Below are 24,343 nucleotides of genomic sequence, written 5' to 3'. Positions count from 1 at the left end.
AGGATCTTAATTACAGTTCTATTAGCAAGTTACTCATTATGTATTTCTCTGAAGCATTTACCAAAAAAGAAAAAAAGTTCTAGTTATTTCTATTTTATTGAATAACACTAAAATTGAATTATGCTATATTAGCGGTGTGATAATGCCACAGGCAAAAACATATGCATATGTAAAGGAAATTGGCATTCTAACATATGTAATTGACTTCTAAAAGATTTGCATTACCAATAGTAATTATCATGGCCAGTACTCTAGTGATGGCCTACCACAGCTATTTTCGGTTATTCTGTCATCTGTATGACTAAATTAAGTGATACATTCTAGTTTATACTAGAATAACAGCCCATTCATTATTTGTGTAAGTTCATCTTCTTAGTGTCAAAGGGCCAGGGGAAACCCAAAGAGTCTTTTGACCCAATGTAGATATTTTCCTGCGTTAACCTATTATTATTATTATCATTATCATTATTACTACTACTACTACTCTATCAGAGTGCCACTGATAGAGAATAGGCAAGGTGCATTGCACCAAACTGTCTACAGTTCAAATTGACCAAAACTACATGATCCAAACTACATCCTGCAATGGAGTACAAAATTAAGCCAACCAAGTCTATCAAAATGATTACTTTCTGATCCTCAAATACAGGGTTGGGTCCAAGAGGCCTACTTATGCAAGAGGAAAGTACTTAAACTTTGTAAGGTGTGGAGGGTGTCCCCCTGATTTCTGTGGATTTCTTCTCAGCTGCAAATCACATGTTGTTCTGGCTGGAGGGTTTTCCACTTGTCAAAAATGGCTTTTTGAAGGTGAATAAAATTGCAGCAAGAGGCAATAACGCCTCATTCTGCCAGTAGATGTGTGATTACAATTGTTTGGATCCAACCTGAATAAATGAGTCCTTTCCAGCCAGTAGCAGCACTATCCTTTAAGTGCTGACTCAGAAGGAAGTCCCACAGAGTTCAATGAAACTTAGTAAGTAACTGGGTATAGGACAGAAACCTAAAATCTCATCAAGAGCAAGTGCCATTGGGAAATTGCCCTATTTGCCATTTTCATTGTTGTAGAAAGAAGGAAGAACTCTAAGATCCGGGCTGTATATTATTATTTTTACCAGCTCTACCGGTTTAGAATTCTGAAGGCTCCATGTCAACGGCTAAAAAACAAAACTGAAGTCAACTGAAGTCACACACCTGGGGAAGGAGGAACTTGTTGGTTGGCTTTTTCCTTCTATTATTTTTATCTGATTATATTTCTATCATGACTAATTTGTCCCCTCCCCTTCTTCTTGTCAAGAGAGATTCAGAGATTTTGTGAGGATGAAATGGGATTAGACCATATATGCTACGCTGAAATCCTTTGAGGAAGGGCAAGTGGGAAATAAGATAAATAAATAAAGTAACTCTTCCTTGTGTGTCTGGCCTCAATCCATTCCAGGTTTGTGGTGGGATGGGAGCTTGCGTGTTAGCAGGGAGTCTTCCAAATTCTGAACAGGCAGAGTTGAATTACTTATAAGAAATGAGTAATAAGCTCATCCCAGCTGTGAGATCTTAGATCCGGGAATAAAATTCCTGGATTCATATGAACCACAACTATCTTTCCATATAAAAGTAATAAGATAAACCTTAACAAATTATACTGTGTTCCAATGTCAAAATTGCTAGATATATTTGAATAATACAGGTTGGAACAGTAATAGGATATAAGTGGAAAAGTAATAGAGTCAGATATTGTAGTGCAGGGCTGTGATACTGGTAGCCTGTTGACTGGATGCGACCCATGGATACTCCCCATCCTGTGTGCAATATCTTCTCACCCTAACCCCCCCCACTTGGTACCAGGAAAACTTTACTGAGTGTATGAGAGATAATCAAAGGTTAGAAGAAGTGACATAGACGTACAGTGGTATCTTGGGTTACATATGCTTCAGGTTACAGACTCTGCTAACCCAGAAATAGTGCTTCAGGTTAAGAACTTTGCTTCAGGATAATAACAGAAATTGAGCTCTGGTGGCACGGTGGCAGCAGGAGGCCCCATTAGCTAAAGTGGTGCTTCAGGTTTCAGGTTAAGAACGTTCCTCTGGAACAAATTAAGTACTTAACCTGAGGTACCACTGTATAGAGAGCCAAGGAAGAGGCTAGTGTAAGGTAGGAGTGTGTGACAGAGCAATATGGTGCCCTTGTAAATAGTCTTGGAGGAGACTGGCACCTTGGTGGTACAGGGTTTCCCTCTGGGCATGTTACATGGGACAGCGTTTCTGGTGCCTTGTAGGAGTGTCTGCTATTTGTCTCTACATATGTTTTACTTTGTTTTTTTCAAAAGATATTAGGGAGGAAACCTTGTAAGTTTCAGTGTTTTCTCATCCAAATAAAGCCATACCCGTGTAGAGCTGCTACCTGCTGTCAGGGACTTGAGGAAATGGCCAGCAGGCAACGATAGAACAAGGGCATTTACAACTCTTGAGAGCCAACCTAAGTTCACCATTTGGTTATGGAGGCTACACACCCATAAACATATATTTTAAACTATTTAATCAGTTCTGAATTGTTATTAAGGGCTTATCCACACTTAATTTCCTCCAGGCATAGTCCATGCTTTAAAGCTCCTTTTTTTTGCTCCTGAGCTTTCCCTGTGAAAACCCACTCTTTACCACTGAATTTGAGCAGAACACCCAAATTGCTGTTTGTTGCACTTGATATTTAAAGAGCAAGTTTTCCAGCGTTTGCCTGGAAAGTACACAGCAAAAGGTAAGTGTGGATAAGCCCTAAACTGATCTTTTAAACTTTAACCCTCTTTTTCAGTTTCAAAGCCATCCAAAAGTAAAGCTCTTTGCTGAAAAGCAAAATCAGTTTATCCAATACAGTAATTTTATTCTTCTTTCTAATTATTCCTGCATTGCAGGGGGTTGGACTAGATGACCCTTCAAGTTCCTTCCAACTCTACAATTCTATGATTCTGTGATCTGTTCCCCATTGGATACAATGTTCCTCACTAAACTTGGAACCAGTATTCCATAGAAGGGCCTCGTCAAGGGTAATTATTAAGTTCCTTTTTATTACAGGAAATGCCATTTCCAGTTCACATCCATGAACTGTTGGTTAGTCATTCCAGGATCAATTTGCAAAGCTCTTTTCTCATCTATCCCAGCTAATAATATCCTGATTCAAAGCAATTTTCTTTATTATTAGGCTTCAAGCTTATTAGCTTACATTATGAACAATTAAATGTTCATTATATCTAGCCCTCTTAAAGTGCCACTTATTTCTACAAAGATCCTTCCAGTCTTTCAATGCGTTAAACAATGCGTTAACAACACAAACATAGTAAGCGTGTTTTGGATTTGTACACTTTCTTTCTCTAGAAAAAATGGGATGAATTGAAAACTTGGTTACTTTGCTTCTACTTCATAGGTTAAATTCACACTCCATATGTTTATTAATTAATTAATTAATTAATTAATGGAAATTTCACTGGATTTGTACAAGGAATAAATTTGTATTAGTATGGCGGTTTTTCCCCTGGAGAATTTGGATCAGAGACTGTCCCATTCCTTCTGGTATCAGACAGAAGATGCCATTCTATGAATAATTGAAAAAAGCTTCATATGATAGTCATTCCTGCTATGCTGACTAAGGGAAACAATACATGGGCAGAAATGCAATGATCCACTTCTCCAAATTTTGTGATGCAGTTCTCCAACCAAATATGTACAAAAATGCATATATTAAAGGAAAGTGTGCATTACAAGGCATATGTTTGTGACAATAACATACAAGACTGTATTGTTGCTTGTAAAATATGTATATTAGGCAAAAGTGCATTAAACATGGCTGTATTTGAAGAAGGGCACAGTAAAAGACTGAGGAATTTTCATGCCACTTTGAAAAAGTTGCAAACTGTTGCTAAAATGTGGAGAACTTGAGATTTGCAGGGAAATTGAAAGAAATCAAAATGAAAAGATTTCCCCATTCCTACACGCTGTTGATAAAAAATGGTGGTTAGCAAAATTCGCAGCTTGGTTTAAAGCTCTAGTCATATATATATTTAAGAGAAACTGAAAATAAGTTGTGTAAAGTTTTAAGGGAACTTTAAATCTGCTATTTGTTTATGTTGTTGTTGTTTAGTCGTTTAGTCGTGTCCGACTCTTTGTGACCCCATGGACCAGAGAACGCCAGGCACTCCTGTCTTCCATTGCCTCACAATAAATACAAAAGTGTCAGCAAAATAGGTCAGAGTCACTCCACTCTTTTAAAAAAGCAGGGAGGTTTGTGCCTTTGATAATCATGTCCACGAGGGATAGCTCATTCAGTGGAGAAGGTATACTTTGTACATAAGTCCTTTTAATTGTATGACAAAATAGTAATCCACCATGAAGAGCCACTGAGTTGGTCAGGATTATAGATGCTTTTTCGGAGCATTGCAATGGTCTTAAAACACAAGGGGCACAAATAATTTCGTCCTTTGCCAAATGGCATCCCTGACAGACAACTGCACCCAATAAATAAATGTGCAGGGCCTAATTCTGTGGGTGAAGAATTCGGGGGGGGGGAGGAATGCAAGTACTGTATAATAGAGGAGAAGAAATATTTCAGGTCTAAGAAAAGCCATAGTAGGATTATGGTGGTTTTGAGGTGTCAGAAAAAGAATAATAATGAATGAAGTGTGGGAGGGGTGGATTACACTAATTCTAAGGAGTGAAACAAGGGATCTATGGGTGAAGAGGCAGATGCTTACGGGAAGGCATCTGTTTCATTATCATTTTAATTTTCTTGATCCAGCATAATTTTTATGCCTGCACAATGCTTCAGTTCTCACTACTCTACCCTGGCATTAGCTTAGAAAAACACAGTGCAGCTGTATGGCTATTGTTCTGAATGTAGCAATGTAAATGACATGGGGGTGGAATTGAAAGTTTTGCCTGTAAGGACGACAGCATGTATGAGTCTTTTAAAGGGGTGTCTTTGTGGTTTGTTTTATGATTGGAATAAAATGTATGTACTTATTTTGTTATATTTTTGTAGCCCACCCACTACAAATAATAAAGGCATGTGATTTCTTATTTGTAATTTATCCTGCCTCATATCATGTTCCACAACAGAACAAAGTCTTGCATCAACAGTATTGTTATTATTTAATTAAATTTGTATACCGCCCTTTATCCGAAGATCTCAGGTTGGTTCACGACATAAAAATACAAAATACAAAAACAAAATTTAGATTATGCATTAAAACCTTATGGTCTCCTTTAAAACATTTATCTGGTTTTATTGGAAGATGCCCATTAATTTAAGCCCAGCAAGGTAGAAAAGGCGATTTCCCCAGTTTACATGCCACTATTACCTGCTTTACTTCATTTGCCATTAATTGACACTGGGATAGCTCAGGCAGTAGAGCATGAGGCTCTTAATCTCAGGGTCATGGGTTTGAGCCCCACGCTGGGCAAAATAATCCTGAATTGCAGGGGTTTGGACTAGATGACCATTGTGGTGCCTTCCAACTCTAGATAGCAAATCAGGGGTGGGCAACTGCTGGCCCATGAGCTGATTGCAGTCCTGGAGACCTCCCCATCTGGCCCATGGCATCCCTTCCTTGCCATCCCATTCCCTCACTACAATTAGCACTTGATGAGCCACAGCACTTCAAGATGCCTCCCAACCTTCAGCTCTTTGCCTCTTCTTTTTTCCTCTTTCCTTCTGTATCTGTCAGTTCCAAAAGTCTACCACTTACCTTTTGTGATCAGCCTTGTTACAGTCTAGTTTTTCCAGGTGAATTCCATTATAATTACTTTTAAAGGCATTATAGGAGATGTAATGGTAGTCATAATAGGAAACAATACTAGGAATGCTGTAAAAAATAATGAGTGGTGCATGCTACTGTATATTTAAGTGGCTTAGTTCCTGCAACAGTTCTGGAGCTCCGCATTATTTGTCTAATGGTGATGCCTTCTTAATACTCAGGTAATTATTGCTTCATTCATGTGTGCAAGTCAAGAAATGTGTCAACAAAAACAGGCAGCAAGGTGATGTTAAAAGCAAGGCTTTCCCCCCTTGTTTCAGGAGCTGCTTCACTTCAAATCCCTGAAAAGAAGTGGAAAAAACATACCAGAACCAAGGTGCATCACTCTCCATTCACATCAGCCAATGCTGGAGGCGATGGGTTAGTGATTCTCCTTACCACTGGGTTCAAGCATGTGAGAGGCCTTCCTTGAAGGAGCTCTGGACCAAGCAGGGTCACTCTCCCTTTGCATCAGCCAATGCAGGGTGATCCTCCTTAGTGCTGGGTTTGGGTGCACAAGAGAGCTCCCTGCAGGGAATTCTCTCATACACCTGGACCAAGTAGGATCACTCTTCTCTCACATCAGCTGATGTGAGGGGAAGGGATCCTGCCGGGTCCTTGATTTGCGCAGCAGTTCAAAGGCTCCTGACAGTGAGTTGGCTGTTGGACACTTTGGAAGCTGCTCAAACACACTTGACAAAGTCTCGCCCTTTGAGCCTAGCCCCAACATTACCTGAAGCTCCTGCAGCCAATCAGAATTTGCATAAGCCACGTCGGACGTTCGGCTTCCAAAAGAACGTTTGAAAACCAGAACACTTACATCCGGTTTTCGATCGTCTGGGAGCTAAAACATTTGACTCCCAAGGCGTTCGGGAGCCGAGGTACAACTGTACTCTGTGCCCCTTAGTTCCAGCCCGTCATTGCCAGCTCACATTCCCCTTTCTGCCCCTCCTTATCCTTCTTACTGGACTCCAAGGACTTCCCCCAGCCTATGTCATTCAAAGTCGAAACTGTAAACCTGGCCCTTGTCTGCTGCCATTGGCTTTTGTCTCTGCTACTGGGGGGGGGGGAGGAGCTCCTCCCCTCTGCTGGCTGGCAATATTTGCATTACCAATAATTATTAATGGCCCAGAACTCTGCTCTCTTTGCTTCTTGTGAATGGCCCACCTTGTCTCAAGTGACTTCCCGAGCATGGAAAACTGGTTTGGTGTGCTAGATCAGCGATCAGCAACCTTTTTCAGCCATGGGCCGGTACTGTCCCTCAGACCATGTGGTGGGCCGGACTATTTTTTTTTGGGGGGGGGATGAACAAATTCCTGTGCCCCACAAATAACCCAGAGATGCATTTTAAATAAAAGGACACATTCTACTCAGGTAAAAACATGCTGATTCCTGGACTGTCCACGGGCCAGATTGAGAAGGCAATTGGGCCAGATCCAGCCCCTCGGCCTTAGGTTGCCTACCCCTGTGCTAGATTCAGTGTCTGGCAGCTTCCCTTAATACTAAATTTACTAAATCTAAGAATTTAGGAGGATCTAGCCCTCCACAAACTCCTAACACCATACTAATTCCAATCTTTATGAGGAAAGTGCTGGTGCCCATGTGGCCAAATGTATGTACAAGGGGGAAGTGTAAGAATATTTGAGAGAGCAGCAAAATTTTTAGGTGGAATCTCAAAAAGTGCCACAGTATACTACTGACTGTTGGGGAAGCACAAAAAACTAGGTGAGAGGGGGAAAGGAACAGAGTGGCTGGAATCCTGAACAGGAGGAATTCCACTCTGCAACATTTAGTTGCAAGTACCACTGGTACATGGTAATGGCAAACAACGGTGCTGAGTTGTGATGGCTATATAATTAAAACAGGTACTGAGAAACAAGGGGTGGGGGGTTGTCCACACAACTCTTTAAGAAAAATCCTCTCCAAAATAGCCCAATAAGGGTCGAGCATGCTCAGTGGCCCAGTGGCGTAGCGTGGAGGGTGCAGGGGGGGCCGGACGCACCGGACGCAACATCTGGGGGTTAGGGTTAGGGTGCGCAAATCCACGGGTTAGGGGGCGCAAATTACTTGCCTTGCCCCAGGTGCTGACAACCCACGCTACGCCACTGCAGTGGCCACAAAGTGTTATTTATCTGTTGTGGGTGGGGAAAATGGAATGGAATATCCTGAACCATAACTTCTATAATTATTTATTTGCAACAAAACTATATAAAGGAGAATACTTCCTCTGTTACTATATCACCAACTCAGTATTGTGAGCTCAGTGGTATTTTCTGGTGGATCTTAGGCCCTGTTAACTATTTGAAGAATGTTCAGAAGTCAGTATATGATTGCACATAGCTTGAGTGAAGATATGTCTCTCTTGACCATGCATACATTTTTCTGAAGGTATTGCTAGTTCTTTGACAGACATTGCATGCTGATTCTCTTCATAGTTTCTCTGGGTTGAGTACCTTACTTTTGCAACATCCAAATACAAGTTCTGCTGTTATTTTACTAATTCTGTTCTACCTGATTTCCACTGTACTCATGAAAGTGATATAACCTTCACCATGTTTCCATGAGTAAAGCAACATTGGAAATGCTGCATGTCAAAATGACACTTTGCCTGATTCTGGGTGCATTCAGATGTGGGGATTATTGAATTAGTTTTCCAGGTTATAATGAAAGCACTTCTGTCTCAGTTTCCTTTTACACTGCATTACCTTTTGCATTAATGGGACGCGGTGGCGCTGTGGTCTAAACCACAGAGCCTAGGGTTTGCCGATCGGAAAGCTGGCGGTTCGAATCCCTGCGATGGGGTGAGCTCCCTGCAACAGGGTGAGCTCCCGTTGTTTGGTTCCAGCTCCTGCCCACCTAGCAGTTCGAAAGCATGTCAAAGTGCAAGTACAGTAGATAAATAGGTACTGCTCCGGCGGGAAGGTCAACAGCATTTCTGTGCGCTGCTCTGGTTCGCCAGAAGCAGCTTAGTCATGCTGGCCACATGACCTGGAAGCTGTCTGTGGACAAACACCAGCTCCCTCAGCCTATAGAGTGAGATGAGCGCGCAACCTCAGAGTCGTCTGCAACTGGACCTTACAGTCAGGGGTACCTTTACCTTTTGCATTACAAATCTGTGGCTGTTTGATCAATATACCATTATGTTACACTAAATATCATTCACACCAGTAGCTAAAGGCATCAATGGACATCACCACCCTTAATGTGCATACATGCTTCTGTTTCCCCACTATTCACCATGAAACTGGTGGAAAAGAACTATGCTGGAATGCCACCCCAAACTTAATCACATGGCATGATCTATGTAATTTCCCCACCTGGAACTTCTGAGGCATGGAGTTCCAGGTGGGGAAGTTACAGCACAAACCTCCTGTGGATTTTTGGGTAAACGGGGTTGAAAATGGATTTTTTTTTCCTGGGAACAATTCACACAGAAATGAGTGCTAAGCTTCCACTAGATTTCCAGATTTTATGTTGCATTAGATCATTTAAAACATGGAAATTACCAGGTAAGGAAACATCAGAAAAACAGAATAAAGTGCTATCTGACTGAAACAGTTTTCTATTTGGCGAAGACACTGAATAATTCCCTGGTTCTCCAGATAATGCTTACTATTTTTTTTGGTAGAACTAGTATTAACAAGCAACTGAAACATGGAATACTTCAAATTATTATCATGGATATCACACAGCAGTAAAGGTATATAGTGCTAGTGCAACCTTGAAATGAATTACTAACCCAACAGATTCAAATAATGTTACTCACAGACATTACCACTGCATACCCACAAATGCAGTCACACAGATTATATAGGCTCATAAAATTCATTGAAAAGGTGTGACCAGTTTCTCAAGTCAAATCTATGTATTAATTTGGATCTATCTGTACTTCTCCATCTTGTGTAAGAATCTCAATATGCTCGGTTTTTCACCTTGTAAAAATGATACTTTGATTTATGCAGTATGTCTAGATTGAGCAGCTTGCTTGACAATTAGCCAGAACCATCTAGTATGCTAAACTTTTAGTAGCATAACTGGATTTTTATTTTGAAAGGAAGCTACAGTAGCTAGTGTTTCCAGCCACACCTAGAAGGCTGTGCAGACTTTCCTGCTGAGCAATAAAAATGATAAAGATAGCAAAGCTGCAATCCTAGGGTTGCCATACGTGCGGAAAGCTCAATAACTTTTGGGGGTTTACTTTAAAAAAAGCTCACTTTGGGGGTGTCCTGGTTTTTACTTTTTAATCCAGAATATATTATTACAATCAACTACTACACTATGGAAAGAGGATTGTGGACTGAGGAGAATACTGTGTAGCATGCATTGGATAAAGCAATGGAAACAAGTTTAACATGGGGTTTACAAGGTTTCCCAAACAGTTAGGACACCCTTCTTCTGAGGCATGAAGTTCTAGAGTGGAATAGGATCCTGGGACTGGCATAGTCTTCATCTCCTATACATTGAATGCCCTCTGACAATGGATCCTTGCTCATCTTTTTTGCCCAATCATCCTAATATAATTTGGGAAGAAAAGAATTTAGAGCAAGCTGCTGCTTTGTTTTTTATGTTTTCCTAAAGTTAAGACCACTTTAGGAGATAGTCTTCAGGAGAACTCTTCTGTTTGATTCTTCCTGTAATGATAATATCTGAGAGGCATGAGAAGGCAGTGTTAAGCTCAGAAGGGGGGCTCTGAGCTCAAACTGTTTTGAGGACCACTGCTTTACCAAGACATCCATGTAAAAAGACATCCATCACAGAAAGAATACAATTTCAAATGGCTTATTTTGGATTATTCATCTAGTTTCTTTATTGTTCTGACAGCTTCAGAACAAAAAGTGGGTAGAGCCTTACCATCATGGTTAATCCCAAGACTTGCTGTGCTAGGAAATTGATGCTAAGGGTGGTGATTACTGATGGTGGTTCCAAGTGCAACATCAGAAATGACAATCACTAATGCCCCAAGTTTATGTCAGTGCATATTGAGAAGTGTAGTGTCATGTTTCAACTCCCCCAAATACTTGGGGGCTATGTGTGTTCAGTCTGACCAGGGATAGTCAACATGGTGTCAATCATCCCTGATCATCAGCCATGTTGGCTGGAGCTGATGGGATTTTAGTCCACAACATCTGGAGGGCACCAATTTCGCTACCTCTCAGATTAATATTTATTTTGAGGCTTTTCCAGCCAGAGCTTCCTCAAAGTGACTCACAACAAGCTTCATTTCACTTCAGCCAAGCTTCCTTAAATGATTTGCGGACTGTGCCCTGTTAGGAAGTTCCTGAAGACCGATATGTCAAGTAGAGGTATACTATTTAACCAATAATTACTGAAATATTGTGACTTCTCCAATTACCCCTTTGTCCCTCTACCCACACAAATTACTCCTTTGCGTGGAATAAGTGAAAATGGAATAAGTGAAAATTACCATTCTTTCCTGCCCCGCCCAATGGAGCCTCCACTGGAACAGTTTACAGAAGAGCAACTCAGGATCAAGCCATAGTGTACATAGTGTAATTGAGTTTACACAATTAAAATTATGACAATTTCCTCTTGATTATAATAAATTTACCATTCTCTTCTCATGGTTGGCCCCAGTCTTCATCAGCTCCTCTTTTGAGCACTTGTAAACTTTGTTTCCATAATTGTCTACTGGAACTAACTATTTTTTCTGCTTATATATTTCAGTTCCTACAACTGACAGAGTGCACAGCAGGTCTATTAATACACCATGTCTACAGTTCACAGAGGAATTAAACCAGATTACTTGGGTTAAGACCAAACAGGGTGTTTTCACAGGTGTTGCTTAAACTTGTTTTTTTGACATCTTTTAATGCCATTGTAAAGCCAACATAGGATTTCTGTTCTACATTCTGCCCTACATTAGCAAGATTCGCATATGTCATAAACAATGAAAAGAAAATTCCAAGGTGCATTTTTGTTTCATGCACAACTAAGGGTTGTGTTCCTACTTGCATTGCTCTCCAACACTGCCTACTCACCAAACCCCATAACCCCCTCCTCTCTCCCTTTACACTTTGCCACCCCCACCCCATTTACACCTCCCCATGGCTGCAGTTGTGAACATAAAGCAGGCTTCCTTTCCTCTCTTTGCATGGCAAGAGAGAGCAAAGGAGAGAAATAAGTTTATCTCCCCCCCAAAAAACAACAACAACACCTTATGCTTTTTAGGACAGCAGCAACCATCTTAATCCTGTTGAAGTCTCTAAGAAAATTAAGAAAATATTATGGAAAACTGATTAAGAAAATTGGCTTTTTATCAGTTATGATTAGACAGATTCTGGCATAACTGGTCTGAGGGTTGTGCTGTTAAAAGAAACTCTTACTCATCTGCAATACAAACATAAAGCCTTTTCTAGTAACAAGATGCTAGTTTGCATCTTTTGTTCTGATGTTTACAGCAATGCAGACTGAGGGAAAGTGGTAGAAGTTGCTCCACTTGAGTCATGTGAAACCATGCTGAATAAAGCATTCCTGTATTAGAGAGAACAACTCTGGACTGATGGTTAAGCAGGCATAGCACTCCATTATTAACTTGTGTGGTAAAATTCTGATGGTGGTTGTTAATTCTACACTATGATCACCCTCAGATAAAAAGTGACCTGGTCAGATAAAGAGTGATATATGTATTATTTAAAGAGAGAAAGATCATCTTTATTTAATGTCTTGGTTGATGATAATTCTAGCATGACACTGGACTTATTAATTGCCTAAGTATCTGTAAGACACATCCTGCAAAACTCTGCTGTCATCTGATATGTCCACTATCAGCTGGCAATAACTGAAGAACAGTTATTGTTCAAGCTAGCCTGCAGAAGTAAGTAAACGGTTACTTCTGAAGGCTAGCTTGAACAATATCTTTTCCTGTTCCTTAACTCTAATAATTTGAATATATTCAAACGTCAGAATCAGACCATACCATCTGTTTGTGTGTCAGTAGACAGTCTAATTACTCACAAATATCACTGCGTATGTTATAAGAATTTTACTTATATAAAGTTCAATGGGGCTTATATATCCAGGGAAAGTGGGTATAGAATTGCAAACTTAATGATACAAGAGGTGGGTAATTTCTGAGTCGAGCAATCTGTCCTCTTCTCTTATGGTGATCCAAAATAACACTGAGCTTTTAAGTAAGATTTTGGTGAAATCCTAACAAAAAAAGAACTTGCAGTCGAGAAGACAATTATAAGGGAATCTCCAGAGTCTGTAGGAAACAGTAGCTGGTGTTCTCCAGGTGCGTTCCGAGCTCTGCTTGCAACCCTTGCACAAGGAATCCGGGTCTGTGGGTAATCTCGGCCTCATCAGGAAAAACAAATGATAATGGCTTATAATTTGCACCCTCGGCGCGGATAAAGTCAGCCTCTCCCTTCCTGCGCAACAGAGCCCCGGCTAATGCGCTTCTTCCTTTGCGGAGCGAGATAACGATCGTCGGGCTTTGAGACGAAGGAATGCGAGGAAACTCCTCCATGAAGAGGAGGCGGCAGCAGTAGGAGCAGCAGCAGCAGCACGGGGCAAATTAAGTAAGTGGCGTGCAGCGCAGCGCATGGAATCTCCGGGGAGCCCGGCCGTTTTCGAACGCTCAGCCGCGCCGAGGGGGCGGGGCCGGGCGTGGGCGGGGCTTGTCTTGTCTTGGCTGAGCTGCCGCTGCCATGGCTGGTGCTGCCTTTAGGAGGCGCTTCGCCTTTCTCGCCAACCTCAACTGCATGGCTCGGCGCTACCAGGGCGCGCGCACAGGCGGAGCACCTCCTCATTTACCTGGCCGGCCTCTGGAGCCAAAGGCGGTTGCTGCTGCTGCCGCCGCCGCCTCACAAGCGCCTCCGCCTGCCCGGGACCGGATCCCGTCGAGGACGCGAGCGGCGCCCAGCATGGAGAAAGGGGGCTTCAAGAAGCTCGGCAGGCTCTTCCACAAGAGCGAGTCCGAGGACTCGGAGCCGGACAGCGGCAGAGACGCGTCGTTCCCGTCGCCCTGCCCTTCCCCGTCCCTGAGTCAGGGGCGGCGGCGGGAGCAGCATCTCCACAGCCACGACGCCGCCGCCGCCGCCTCCGGAGAGCGCAAGAAGCGCTCGGCTTTCGGGAACTGGCGCCTCAAGAAGAAGCGCAAGGACCGCCCGGCGGCGCTGCCGGAGGAGGGGAGCCAAGGAGGGGCGAGCGAGCCCCCGTCTCCCTCGCTCTCCCACTTGTCCTACTTCACCACCTGGGAGCCCACCACCCCCACCAAAAGGTAACGCCCCCCCTCTCTCCCTGTCAGCGCGCGCCCACAGCCACCTGCCTCCCCCCCCCCAACGGTCACCTCGCGGCCGTTGGTTTCTCTCTCCCCGCCCCGCCCCTCCGGAACATTCTGAGGGGACTCGGGGGAACGAGCTGCGCTATAGGGGCGCCAGTGGCTCAGGGGCTCCTCTGACTGCGCCCCTCTTTATGTTTGAGGGGGTTGCGTGTGTTTTGTGGAAGTCGTGTAGAGTGGCTGGGGCAACTCTACACGGGGCGGAATAACAATAATAGACGTCACGTATAATTGTCGAGTAGGAAGGGACCCCCAAGGGTCGTCTAGTCCAACCCCAAAAACCTCTCCCCTCCGCCAGGCAGTGCGCTCCCATGGGACAGGTGTGTGGTAGGGCTAGATGCCCCGTCTCCTCCCGTCGCTGCCCCCCCCCCCGCCGCCAAAGAGAAGCGAAACCGACGAGCAGCGTGAGGGCGCGCGCACCCCCCCCCCCCGCCAATCTCCTTAAAGGCACAGCGCTCTTTTCTGGGGTTGTTGATAATGCGGACCCAGCTGTCGTTGCCTCTGGCGTTCGCAGCAGTTGGGAGTTGGAACCTTGGCTTCGCCTTGATTCGCCCTGTGCACAACGTCTCCCTCCTGCAGCCCTTTCTTCGCGCGCTGTCTCCCAGCCCACTCCGCCCTGGCTTTTAACCCAGGCTGCCATGGTCTCTGCTTTAAAGATTGATATCCCTCAGTGCTTTTGATGAAAAGGAAGTTGTTTTGTAGGCTGCCAAACTTTATCTCTCCCGCGCGCTCCACCCCACCCCCATTTTTCGGCATTAGAAATATAGTAATAATAATTTATTATTTATGCCCCGCCCATCTGGCTGGGCTTCCCCAGCCACTCTGGGCGGCTTCCAAAAAAAATATTAAAATACTGTAATACATATAGTAAAATCTGTTCGGATGCTTAAATGTAAAGCTGCTGCAGGGGGCACTAAAACAGACCTGGACAGTTCGTATTAGTCACCTGGAGAAAGGTGTTTTTGGTTTTTTAAGATCAAACCTGTTCGCATTTATGGAGGCTTCCCCTTGATTTCCTTTCCACTTCTTCATAGGCGCCGACTCCATGGGGCTTGAGGGGGCCCGAGCCCCCTCAAAAATTCGTTTGGGGGGGCTCAGCCCCCCCAATAATCTCGGGCGGCGGTGGGCGCATCCGCGGCTTTTATAGGGCGCCCGGCGCGCACCAGCTCGATAACGGGCACCGGCGCGGCGGGGGGCGCCGGGCCGGGGGAGGAGGGCGGCCGGCCTGTCTCCTTGGCAACCCCATTGAGCAGCGCCGGCTCCCCCGGGAGGGCCATCCCCCCGCGCCGCCGATCGCCAACACCGCCGACGCTGTGGCTGCCCGAGCCCGAGCCTGAGCCTGAGCCTGAGCCCGAGCCCGACCCGGAGCCCGAGCCCGAGCCTGAGCCCGAGCCCGACCCGGAGCCTGAGCCTGAGCCCGAGCCCGAGCCCAAGCCCGTCAGTCAGTCAGTCAGGAAGGAAGGAGAAATGGGGAGGGAGACGAGGGAGGAAAATTGCGCGCAGGGTGAAGAAAGGAGAAGGGCGAACGAGACGAGCTTCCAACCCAAAAAAGGGCTGGAAGACTGGGAGGATGCAGGATCGGGAAAGAAAGTGACGCCTTCCCCGCCCGCGACGTCGCCCGCTTGTCATTGGCAGCGCAGCCGCGGAGGACAGCTGCGCGGCTAGCAAGGTGTGCCGCGTAGAGCGCGGCCCTTGTGTGGCCCGGTGGCCAGGCAAGCTCGGGCGGGGACCCCCATGCAAATCTAAGACGGGAGAAGAGGGCAGAGCAAAGGGGGTCCCTTCCCCAACCTCCGGCCCTGAGACTTCCCTGCGCCCCAGAAAAGCGAAAGGATTTTCTCTTCTTCTTTTTTTATAAATATTTTATTAAGGTTTCAAATACAAAGTTAGAAACATACACTGAAGAAAAAAGTAAAAGAACAAGAAAAAGAAAAAAAGAAAAAGAAGAAAAGAAAACCAACCATTCAACACATTTTTTATATAACTAACTGGACTTCCTCGCATCTCCCTTACCCTGCATTCTTTATAATAAAGATATCAGCAAATTATTACCTTGTTTCGTACCTTATTTTGTACTTTTCAAATACTATACCTCTAAATTTAACATACTTTTCATCAGTTACTTATATCTTAAATTAAACATAGTATTACCTTAGATTTTGACCTTTTCTTACTTAAAATATAATTTCCTGTTTCCCAAATCTAATTGCTGAAGCTATAGTTTCCGAATCGTGTAAATTTTTAACATTCATACAACTTATATTGTTTTTGTAAATAGTCCTTAAATTTTTCCCAGTCCTCTTCTGTTGTTTCTTCTCCCAAATCTCGGATTCTGCTAGTCATTTCAGCCAGTTCCATGTAGTCCATCAATTGCGTCTGCCACTCTTCCAGTGTGGGCAAATCTTGTGTCTTCCAATATTTTGCGATAAGTATTCTTGCTGCTGTAGTTGCATACATAAAGAAAGTTCTATCCTTCTTTAACACTTTCTGGCCAACAATGCCCAAGAGGAAGGCCTCTGGTTTCTTGGGAAAGGTATACTTAAATACCTTTTTTAACTCATTATAGATCATTTCCCAGAAGGCCTTCACTTTTGGACAAGTCCACCAGAGGTGAAAGAATGTCCCTTCAGCCTCCTTACATTTCCAACATTTATTATCAGACAGGTGATATATTTTTGCAAGCTTGACTGGGGTCATGTACCACCTATAAATCATTTTCATAATATTTTCCTTCAAGGCATTACATGCCGTGAATTTCATTCCGGTGGTCCATAACCTTTCCCAGTCCTCAAACATGATGTTATACCCAATATCCTGAGCCCATTTTATCATGGCTGATTTGACTGTCTCATCCTGAGTGATTTTCTCTTCAACCTGCCCTCCATCCTCTTGCAGAAAACTCTTTGCCTGCCCTGCCCGTATCTCGTTTTTGCTTTTTAATTCCACACACGCACCCTTCGGACTTCGTGGCAATCGGGCGCGCGGGTGCGTTTCCTAAGAGAGTGAGGACCCCCGCCTCCTCCCCACCTGCTCCCTCGCCAGCCAGCCAGCCGTGCACCCTAGCCGGAGAGCCCCGGCCGTCCCCGTCGCGCAATCGGCTGGATCTCCCTTCAGCAGGCCGTGCTCACAACTCGGCCCAGGGACCCCCCAGCAGCGGATCTCCGGCCCAGCTGAAGAATCCGGCAACAAGCCCCCTCCTCCCCAATCGCTCCGCCGAAATACGCTCCAAAACCCCCCAGATAGGCCGCCGGCCGCCAAGTCTAGTGGCGCCCTAAGCGAGGGTCTCTCCCCAACACCGCCACCTCGAACTGCGTTCTCCCGGCTACCCGAGCGAACCAGCGGCAGGACCCCGGTATGGGCCCCCCCAATATTTTTTATAAGTCGGCGCCCCTGCACTTCTTCATTGTAGGAATGCTACATTACTTGAATTTTAGCTGGTTATTCGTGGGAAGGGAAAGTGTGACATCTGAATTTGCTTTTACTAGTTGCAAGGGTTTGTCTTTTTATCTTGGTGCCTTTAACCTAAGATGGAATGAGCTTAAAACCATTTAAACGTGTCCATTTCTTGGTTGTCCTTTGCTTGCTCAATGTAAGAAATTGCATTGGTGGATTAGAATGGGGGGGGGGACCTCTGACCCACAAATATTGATGGACTTCAATTCTCTACAGCCCCAGCCAGCATTGCCAATGGTTGGAGATTATAGGAATCCATCAGCATCTGGAAAGCCACAGGTCCTACACCCTTATATTAGACAAAGTTCTACCTAGCCTCGCACTGTGTTTCCAACAGGGTCATCCAAATGTCCCTGAGAATCTTAAAAGCACGGCATGATGGAGGTGGCTCCCTCTTGTTGATCGTATCCAGAATCTGGCACTTAGGGATATATTCCTTCTAAATAGAAATATGAATATGAAGTTTTTGTTTAGCAGCAATGGCAAATAGAAAATAATTGACTGTCCTCCCATGACTTTTTTGGAGCTGTGTAAAACCGTGGCCAACTCTGCATTTTGCAGAGATTAACCCAAATAGGTTAATTATGCATTGCATGAAGTACTTCTTTATTGTTGGTACTGAACAATAGTGCCATTGCTTGCCAACTGAGATTGTAGCATCATTGTTACTTTTTAATTTATACAGTAACAGGTACATACATGATCTCATGTGCTATGCTAGCATCCTGGGTGAATAGAACTTTTGTTTATGATAAATGTTTATCACTTTTTCAAGTTAATGTGACAAATAAAATAAATTTTAAAACAAGTAAACATTTTAAATGTTCAGGAAACACTGAATAAAAAAGATATTGGTAGCTAAGGCTGCAGTCCCCTATGTACATTTGGTTATTAAGGCTGCAATCCAGTTCACAGGGGGGTTGGTTGCAGCCTAAGTATCTGTGAACTCAGGAAAACTTAACACTGAGTTCAGATTTGACTACATTGTTATTTTAGTTTATTTATATAGTTCCATTGGTTTTACCAGCAAGATGAAAATTGAATATCTGTGTGTGGAAGATTTTCTCTGAGGGCGTTCAATGCATGACCCTTTATAACAAATAATCTGGTGATACAGACAACACTCTCATAAAAAAGCAATCCTTATTGTCTACCCTGCTTTATTTTGGGTGATTTATTTTTTTACATAGTAAAGCTCCTTTTGTGTGTCATCTTATCTTGTGTTAAGCATGTATACTAAATGTAAAGAATTTAGATAAATTGTGCAAACAAGCATGAAGGGCTAAGAATCGAGGAATTTCACACACAAAACAAAGTTTCAGTCCCAAAGGGTCATATTTGTCTGTGAAAAATAACTGAAGGATAATAGTCCATTATAACTGTGTTCCTTATACCTGACCTATTAGTCAAAATCCGTGCAAACTTGTAAATTTATATTCTTATTAATATGTATTGCTTAGTAATCATTTTCATAGAAACAGTTAAGTTTTTATTAACATATTTTATGTGTACATCATATATTTTCTTAACAAACATAAAACATTTTATGCCCGAGGTAAAATTCCTGAGTAAAAATTCAAATTACAATCAAAATTCTGTTAAGTTTTTATTTACCGTCCAGATTAAAAAGAATTCTTGCTGTCTCCATCACTGAACCATCACTTTGTGTTCATTCTGATTTAAATCCCACTCACTCCACTGAAAGTTTGAAGTAACTATGCACAGGACATAGGAGCATCTTGTGGCACTGTGAAGAGTAACACATTTATCATGGCATTAACTTTCATACACTATAGAGTCCAAGTGGAGAGAGACTAGTCCATGAAATTTTATGCTGTAAATAAATATGTCAGGCTTTTGTAGTGCCACAAAATTCTCCTTTTTTGTGGCAACACATTAACATGGCTATCCCTCTGGAAAATAAGACAACGACCCAGTTACATGCATGCAGTTGACACACAACCATTGCAGTGTCGCAAAAGTGGCCAGAAAAGGGAGCAGAATGGAGGTTGTAATGGAGTGGAGTGGGCTGGGGCAGAACAGGCTTATGCATGCTCTGCCATTACTGTATATGCAATGATCTGGAATGCAACCCCTGCGCAAATCAGGGGTTACCTGTATTGCAGCTGTTCTAGAATTCTGTAAACTGCCTTTTAGTGGAGTGGATCTCACAGAGCATATTTTTTTGCTGGTCTGTCAGTTTAGATTCAACGAATTCTGTGGGTTGGTTTTAACTTTTAACTTTTAAAGCCATACATTGTCAGGGTTCTTGGGTTGGCTTGAGAAGGGGTCAGTGAAAGCAGGAGATTCTCAGAATCTGCAAACTTCTGTCTGTGGCTGAGATGGAAGCTTCATGTAAACAGTAATGGTACAATGTTTGTCCGGTGCATTTATATCAGGGCTGGCCAAGACATTTTGGCACCTGAGACAAACCACAAAATGGCACCACACACCCCATTAGGGAGGAAGGAAGTGAGTGAAGCTCTACATCAGAAACAAGGGGAGAATAAAGATCTACGTGTGATGCTTTCCTTGGAGGATGGGTCTGCCGCTCCTGTCACCTCACCTTGCCTCAAGGGTGGGCTGGCCCTGATTTTTATATTTAGTATTTTTATGACTGAATATTTTGTGACTTGGTGACAATTAGATTTTTGAATAATGCCTCATGTATTCTGCACAAAAGTTTTGTTACTGCATAAGCAGGTTTCTTCTTATTGCCTAGGTCAGTGATGGCGAACCTTTTAGAGACAGAGTTCCCAAACTGCAACTCAAAACCCACTTATTTATCGCAAACACAGAAATTTAACCTGAATACTGAGGTTTTAGTTTAGAAAAATCAACTCATACATTAACATATTTTGTCTTAAAAGAAAAACAGAATAACAGAGCTTTCAATGATACAAACGACTTTTTATTGAAAGGTAAAAGTTTGCATTATCCCTGTTTAGGAAATCATGAAAAAGGGAATTACTCCCAGACATGGCTGTTTTGATAATTTCCCTTCAAGAAGCTCTTCAAAGCAGAAGCAGAATGGTCATATGCCATGGATGCTGTAGTTGAGTTCCCTGTATTGCATGGGGTTTTACTTAGATGACCCTTGGGTTCCCTTCCAACTCACCACAACCCCATGAAAAAAACAGTCTCTTTTGCCCTCTGCTGTGTGTCCCCAGCAGGGAGGATCTTGCACCCACGGCAATGGGAGAGAGTTCAGCTTGAACGTTTGCTTCCTGGCCTGACCAAGCAGGTGAAAAAGAAAATGCTGAAGTGAAGCCCAGAGACGTGCAGCAGTTCAGCGCGTCACAGCCTGGAAGGGAAGCGGCCCATCACAAAGTTGGAAGGGCAGTGCGCGCATCGAGTAGAGCCGCACATGCGCAAGTAGACGGTTTGCTGCCCGCGGGCTGCAGCTGAAACGTGAATGTTCCATTCTGCTGTCTTAAAGCGCCTCGGTGCAGAATTGCCAGTAAGTCTGGCAGCATTTTGCTCCCTCCCCCACAAGCAGGCTTTAGAAGTGCAGCCCGGCGGGCTAGCCATCGAATCATAGGATTCTGGGGAGTTGGAAGGGGTGACGGCACATGTGCTCACAGAGAGGGCTCTGAGTGCTCCCTCTAGCACGTGTGCCATAGGTTTGCCACTGCTGGGCTAGGTGATCATGTAGCCAGTATAATGTAAAGTCGGCTTCAGTGTAAGAACAATGTTCATTGCTCTTACTTGCTCTCATTTTGAATGGGCAAACACTTTTGGCACTATTCATGCATTCCCTGAGATTCCAAAAGACTTGCAAAAGGTTTCTTTAAAAAGCCACTCCCCAATTTTAGCTCTGGCCTAATCAGTATACTGTATGTAGATTTCAATGAGAAAAGTCAACCTAAAGTGTAAATATTGGTTCTTGAATGTAATGTCAACTGAGTTTGTTGCATTCTCATTTATAATTTATAATATGAATAATAAATTTATTCAAATGAACTTCGGAATGTAAATAGAAATATCAGCAAATATTTGAAGAAAGTGTGTGTGTGTGTGTGTGTGTGTGTGTGTGTTGTATGGTTAGTCTTCCCTCCTTGTTTTTAAAAAGAAACTTTGTACTCAAAGAAGCTCATTCCATAAACCATGAAGTAAGCATTTGTTATGACAGCTCACACACAGGTTAGTAAGAGCTTTACTCTTTGGAATAGACCGTCAAATAACATTGAAAATGAAATAAGAACACCTGAGCATTTATATGGCTAGTTCCAAGTCTTCAAAGTGTATTAGGGAGCTCAGTACTGAGTAAACCAATATTGTACCCATAATTGCAAACTGAGTGGGGATTTTGGCTAAAAGATAGTAGCTTACCTAAGTCCACCAATTGAACTTATGGATGAGGAGAGTTCTGAATTGGAAGCTTTCTTGTTTGTGGCTCAAGCTGCAGCACAATCCTTTGCTTATCTATTCAGATGCAAGCCTCATTGATTCCAATAGGGCTTTTCCCCAGGTAAGTCCATATAGGACTGCAGGCTTTGCTATTATGCAACAGTCTGTGTTGAATGAGAGGGGCTGGGGAGTGTGTGTGTGTGTGTGTGTGTGTGTGTGTGTGTGTGTGTGTAGTATGCCACTTATTAAACAGCAAAGGTTATAACTCATGCTACTTTTTATTTTTCAAATCACTGTAATGATCTGGTAAATTAGATTTAAGATGCTTATTGAAGCTATTTGTTCCCAGCTTCTAATTATGGTGCTAAATCTGAGGATGGTCCAACATTTTATCTGTACAATTTTAAAGGAGCAGAGTTGCAGCCCAACTATTATGTCTGCCTCTGTTTACGTTTGTAGGGCTTCTAAAATGCATAATACATCTTTTGACTTTATGTAGCCCCTTACAGAAGCTGCAAAGCTGTAAGACAGGCTTCCTCAAACTCTGCCCTCCAGATGTTTTTGGCCTACAACACCCATGATCCCTAGCTAGCAGACCCAGTGGTCAGGGATGATGGGAATTGTAGTCTCAAAACATCTGGAGGACCGAGTTTGAGGAAGCCTGCTGTAAGGGAATAAAAACCTAACAATGCATGAATATTACAGTAAAAAATTAACATAAAACATTCCCAATTCTAATGTCCTTTTCCTCAATGCATGATGACCACCTGGCTGATTCTTCAATGATTTCATTTGGTATTTTTAGGGTACAATGCTGTTTGGGTTTTTTTAACATCAGTTAACATAAATCTCATTACGTTTAATGGAACAGAGTTGCATCCCTAGTATCTTCCTGCCCCCCCCCCTTTAAGCTTTTGCCACCAAGGCTTCATCTGGGCACTGAAAAGCTCTTGTAACAAGACAAGCATTTGACCATAGAAAGAAAAGGCAAACATGCTGGTTTGGCATGGAGACAAAAGGTGTAGTAAAAAGATGTAAATGAATAAAGAAACATAATTGACCTAGACATGAAGAAATGCTACAAGATCAGCGGGAGACACCAAATTAACTCATGATTTATCTGTACTAATATTTCTTTTGCTCATTTTCATGGTGCTGTGCTATACTTTCAGTACTAGAAGTGTGGGAACAGTGTCTCAGGGCATGTGCAAGATGTAATATTTTGATGACTGAATAATTGAAGCTTACTGAGGGTTGGCGTGTCCTCTTATTTTTTTTGGCAAGTTTTATGAAAACAGAACATTTGTAACATAACATTCCTACCCCGCCCATGGGGCTTTGCAGAGCAGTGAGGCTACTGCCACATCTGCAGCCCATAGTGACAATGGTAGAAGATAGGTAGTGATCTAGGTTGATCCTTACCCGGGCTCAGGCTACCAGCAGTTGAGTCCATATTGGGCCAATGCCATTGCCCCAAAACAGGGAGACCAGCTCAAGATCCAACAGATCTCAGACCAGCTCAGCCCCATCTCCTCCCTGCTTTGTTTCTTTCCACTGGGTTCTACTGGTGGAAATACCACCTGCGGGCCTCTTGCCTCAATGTTTGGGAGCTGGTTGCTCAGCTGGGACATGGCCATTAAATCCAAACTCCCTGGTGTAAAAGGGATTACAGTTGCCATGCTAATCATTATGTTCTGGATTTATTTAATTTTTTGAATTTACAGTACAGTACGTGTAACAGTGCTATCAGTGTGGCATTTCAGATAAAGCACAGCTTCCCAATGTGCATGAAATCATTCTGGCACCTTTGTGCTGATTTCTACCAAACACATGCAGAATTGTTTTACCAGAATCAAAGATTTCCCCCCTTCCATCTCCAAAAGAGGACCTAAGGGGGCAGGGAAATGCTCCTAAGCATAATCCAATACAGTGGTACCTCAGGTTACATACGCTTCAGGTTACATGCGCTTCAAGTTACAGACTCCACTAACCCAGAAATAGTGCTTCAGGTTAAGAACTTTGCTTTAGGATGAGAACAGAAATCGTGCTCCGGCAGCGTGGCGGCAGCAGGAGGCCCCATTAGCTTCAGGTTAAGAACAATTTCAGGTTAAGAACGGACCTCCAGAATGAATTAAGTACTTAACCCAAGGTACCACTGTTGTTTGAAATTCAACCGCAGCAGCAGCAACATTTTCTATAAAGTGAGTGCTCTCTTTTCAGTCCTCTCGGGCACTAATAAAAACTCCTTGAGCATCTGTGCAATACACACACACACACACACACACACACACACCTCTGATACATATTTTTGAGATTGGTTTGCAACTTTACTATAATTTTATTGTGTTTTTGAGGATAGAGATGTGGTGCTTTGGTCTAAACCACTGAGCCTCTTGGGCTTGCCGATCAGAAGGTCGGCGGTTCAAATCCCCATGACAGGGTGAGCTCCCGTTGCTCGGTCCCTGATC

At 43.3% G+C, this 24,343-nt stretch overlaps 1 protein-coding gene across 1 annotated transcript in view; it reads left to right on the top strand.

The window, feature by feature from the left end:
• Positions 1 to 12,697: 12,697 nt before the first annotated feature.
• The window catches only part of CRYBG1 (crystallin beta-gamma domain containing 1), a 91,025-nt gene continuing 79,379 nt past the window's right edge, over positions 12,698 to 24,343 (top strand). The window contains exon 1 of the mRNA XM_082216605.1: positions 12,698 to 14,015. Coding sequence (XP_082072731.1) covers positions 13,444 to 14,015 — 572 coding nt within the window. The 5' untranslated portion in view covers positions 12,698 to 13,443. The remainder of the gene's footprint in view (positions 14,016 to 24,343) is intronic.

This window comes from Podarcis vaucheri (genome assembly GCF_965113315.1).
Source record: "Podarcis vaucheri genome assembly, chromosome: 3".
NCBI lineage: Eukaryota > Metazoa > Chordata > Lepidosauria > Squamata > Lacertidae > Podarcis > Podarcis vaucheri.
This window is presented reverse-complemented; position numbering and strand designations above follow the sequence as displayed.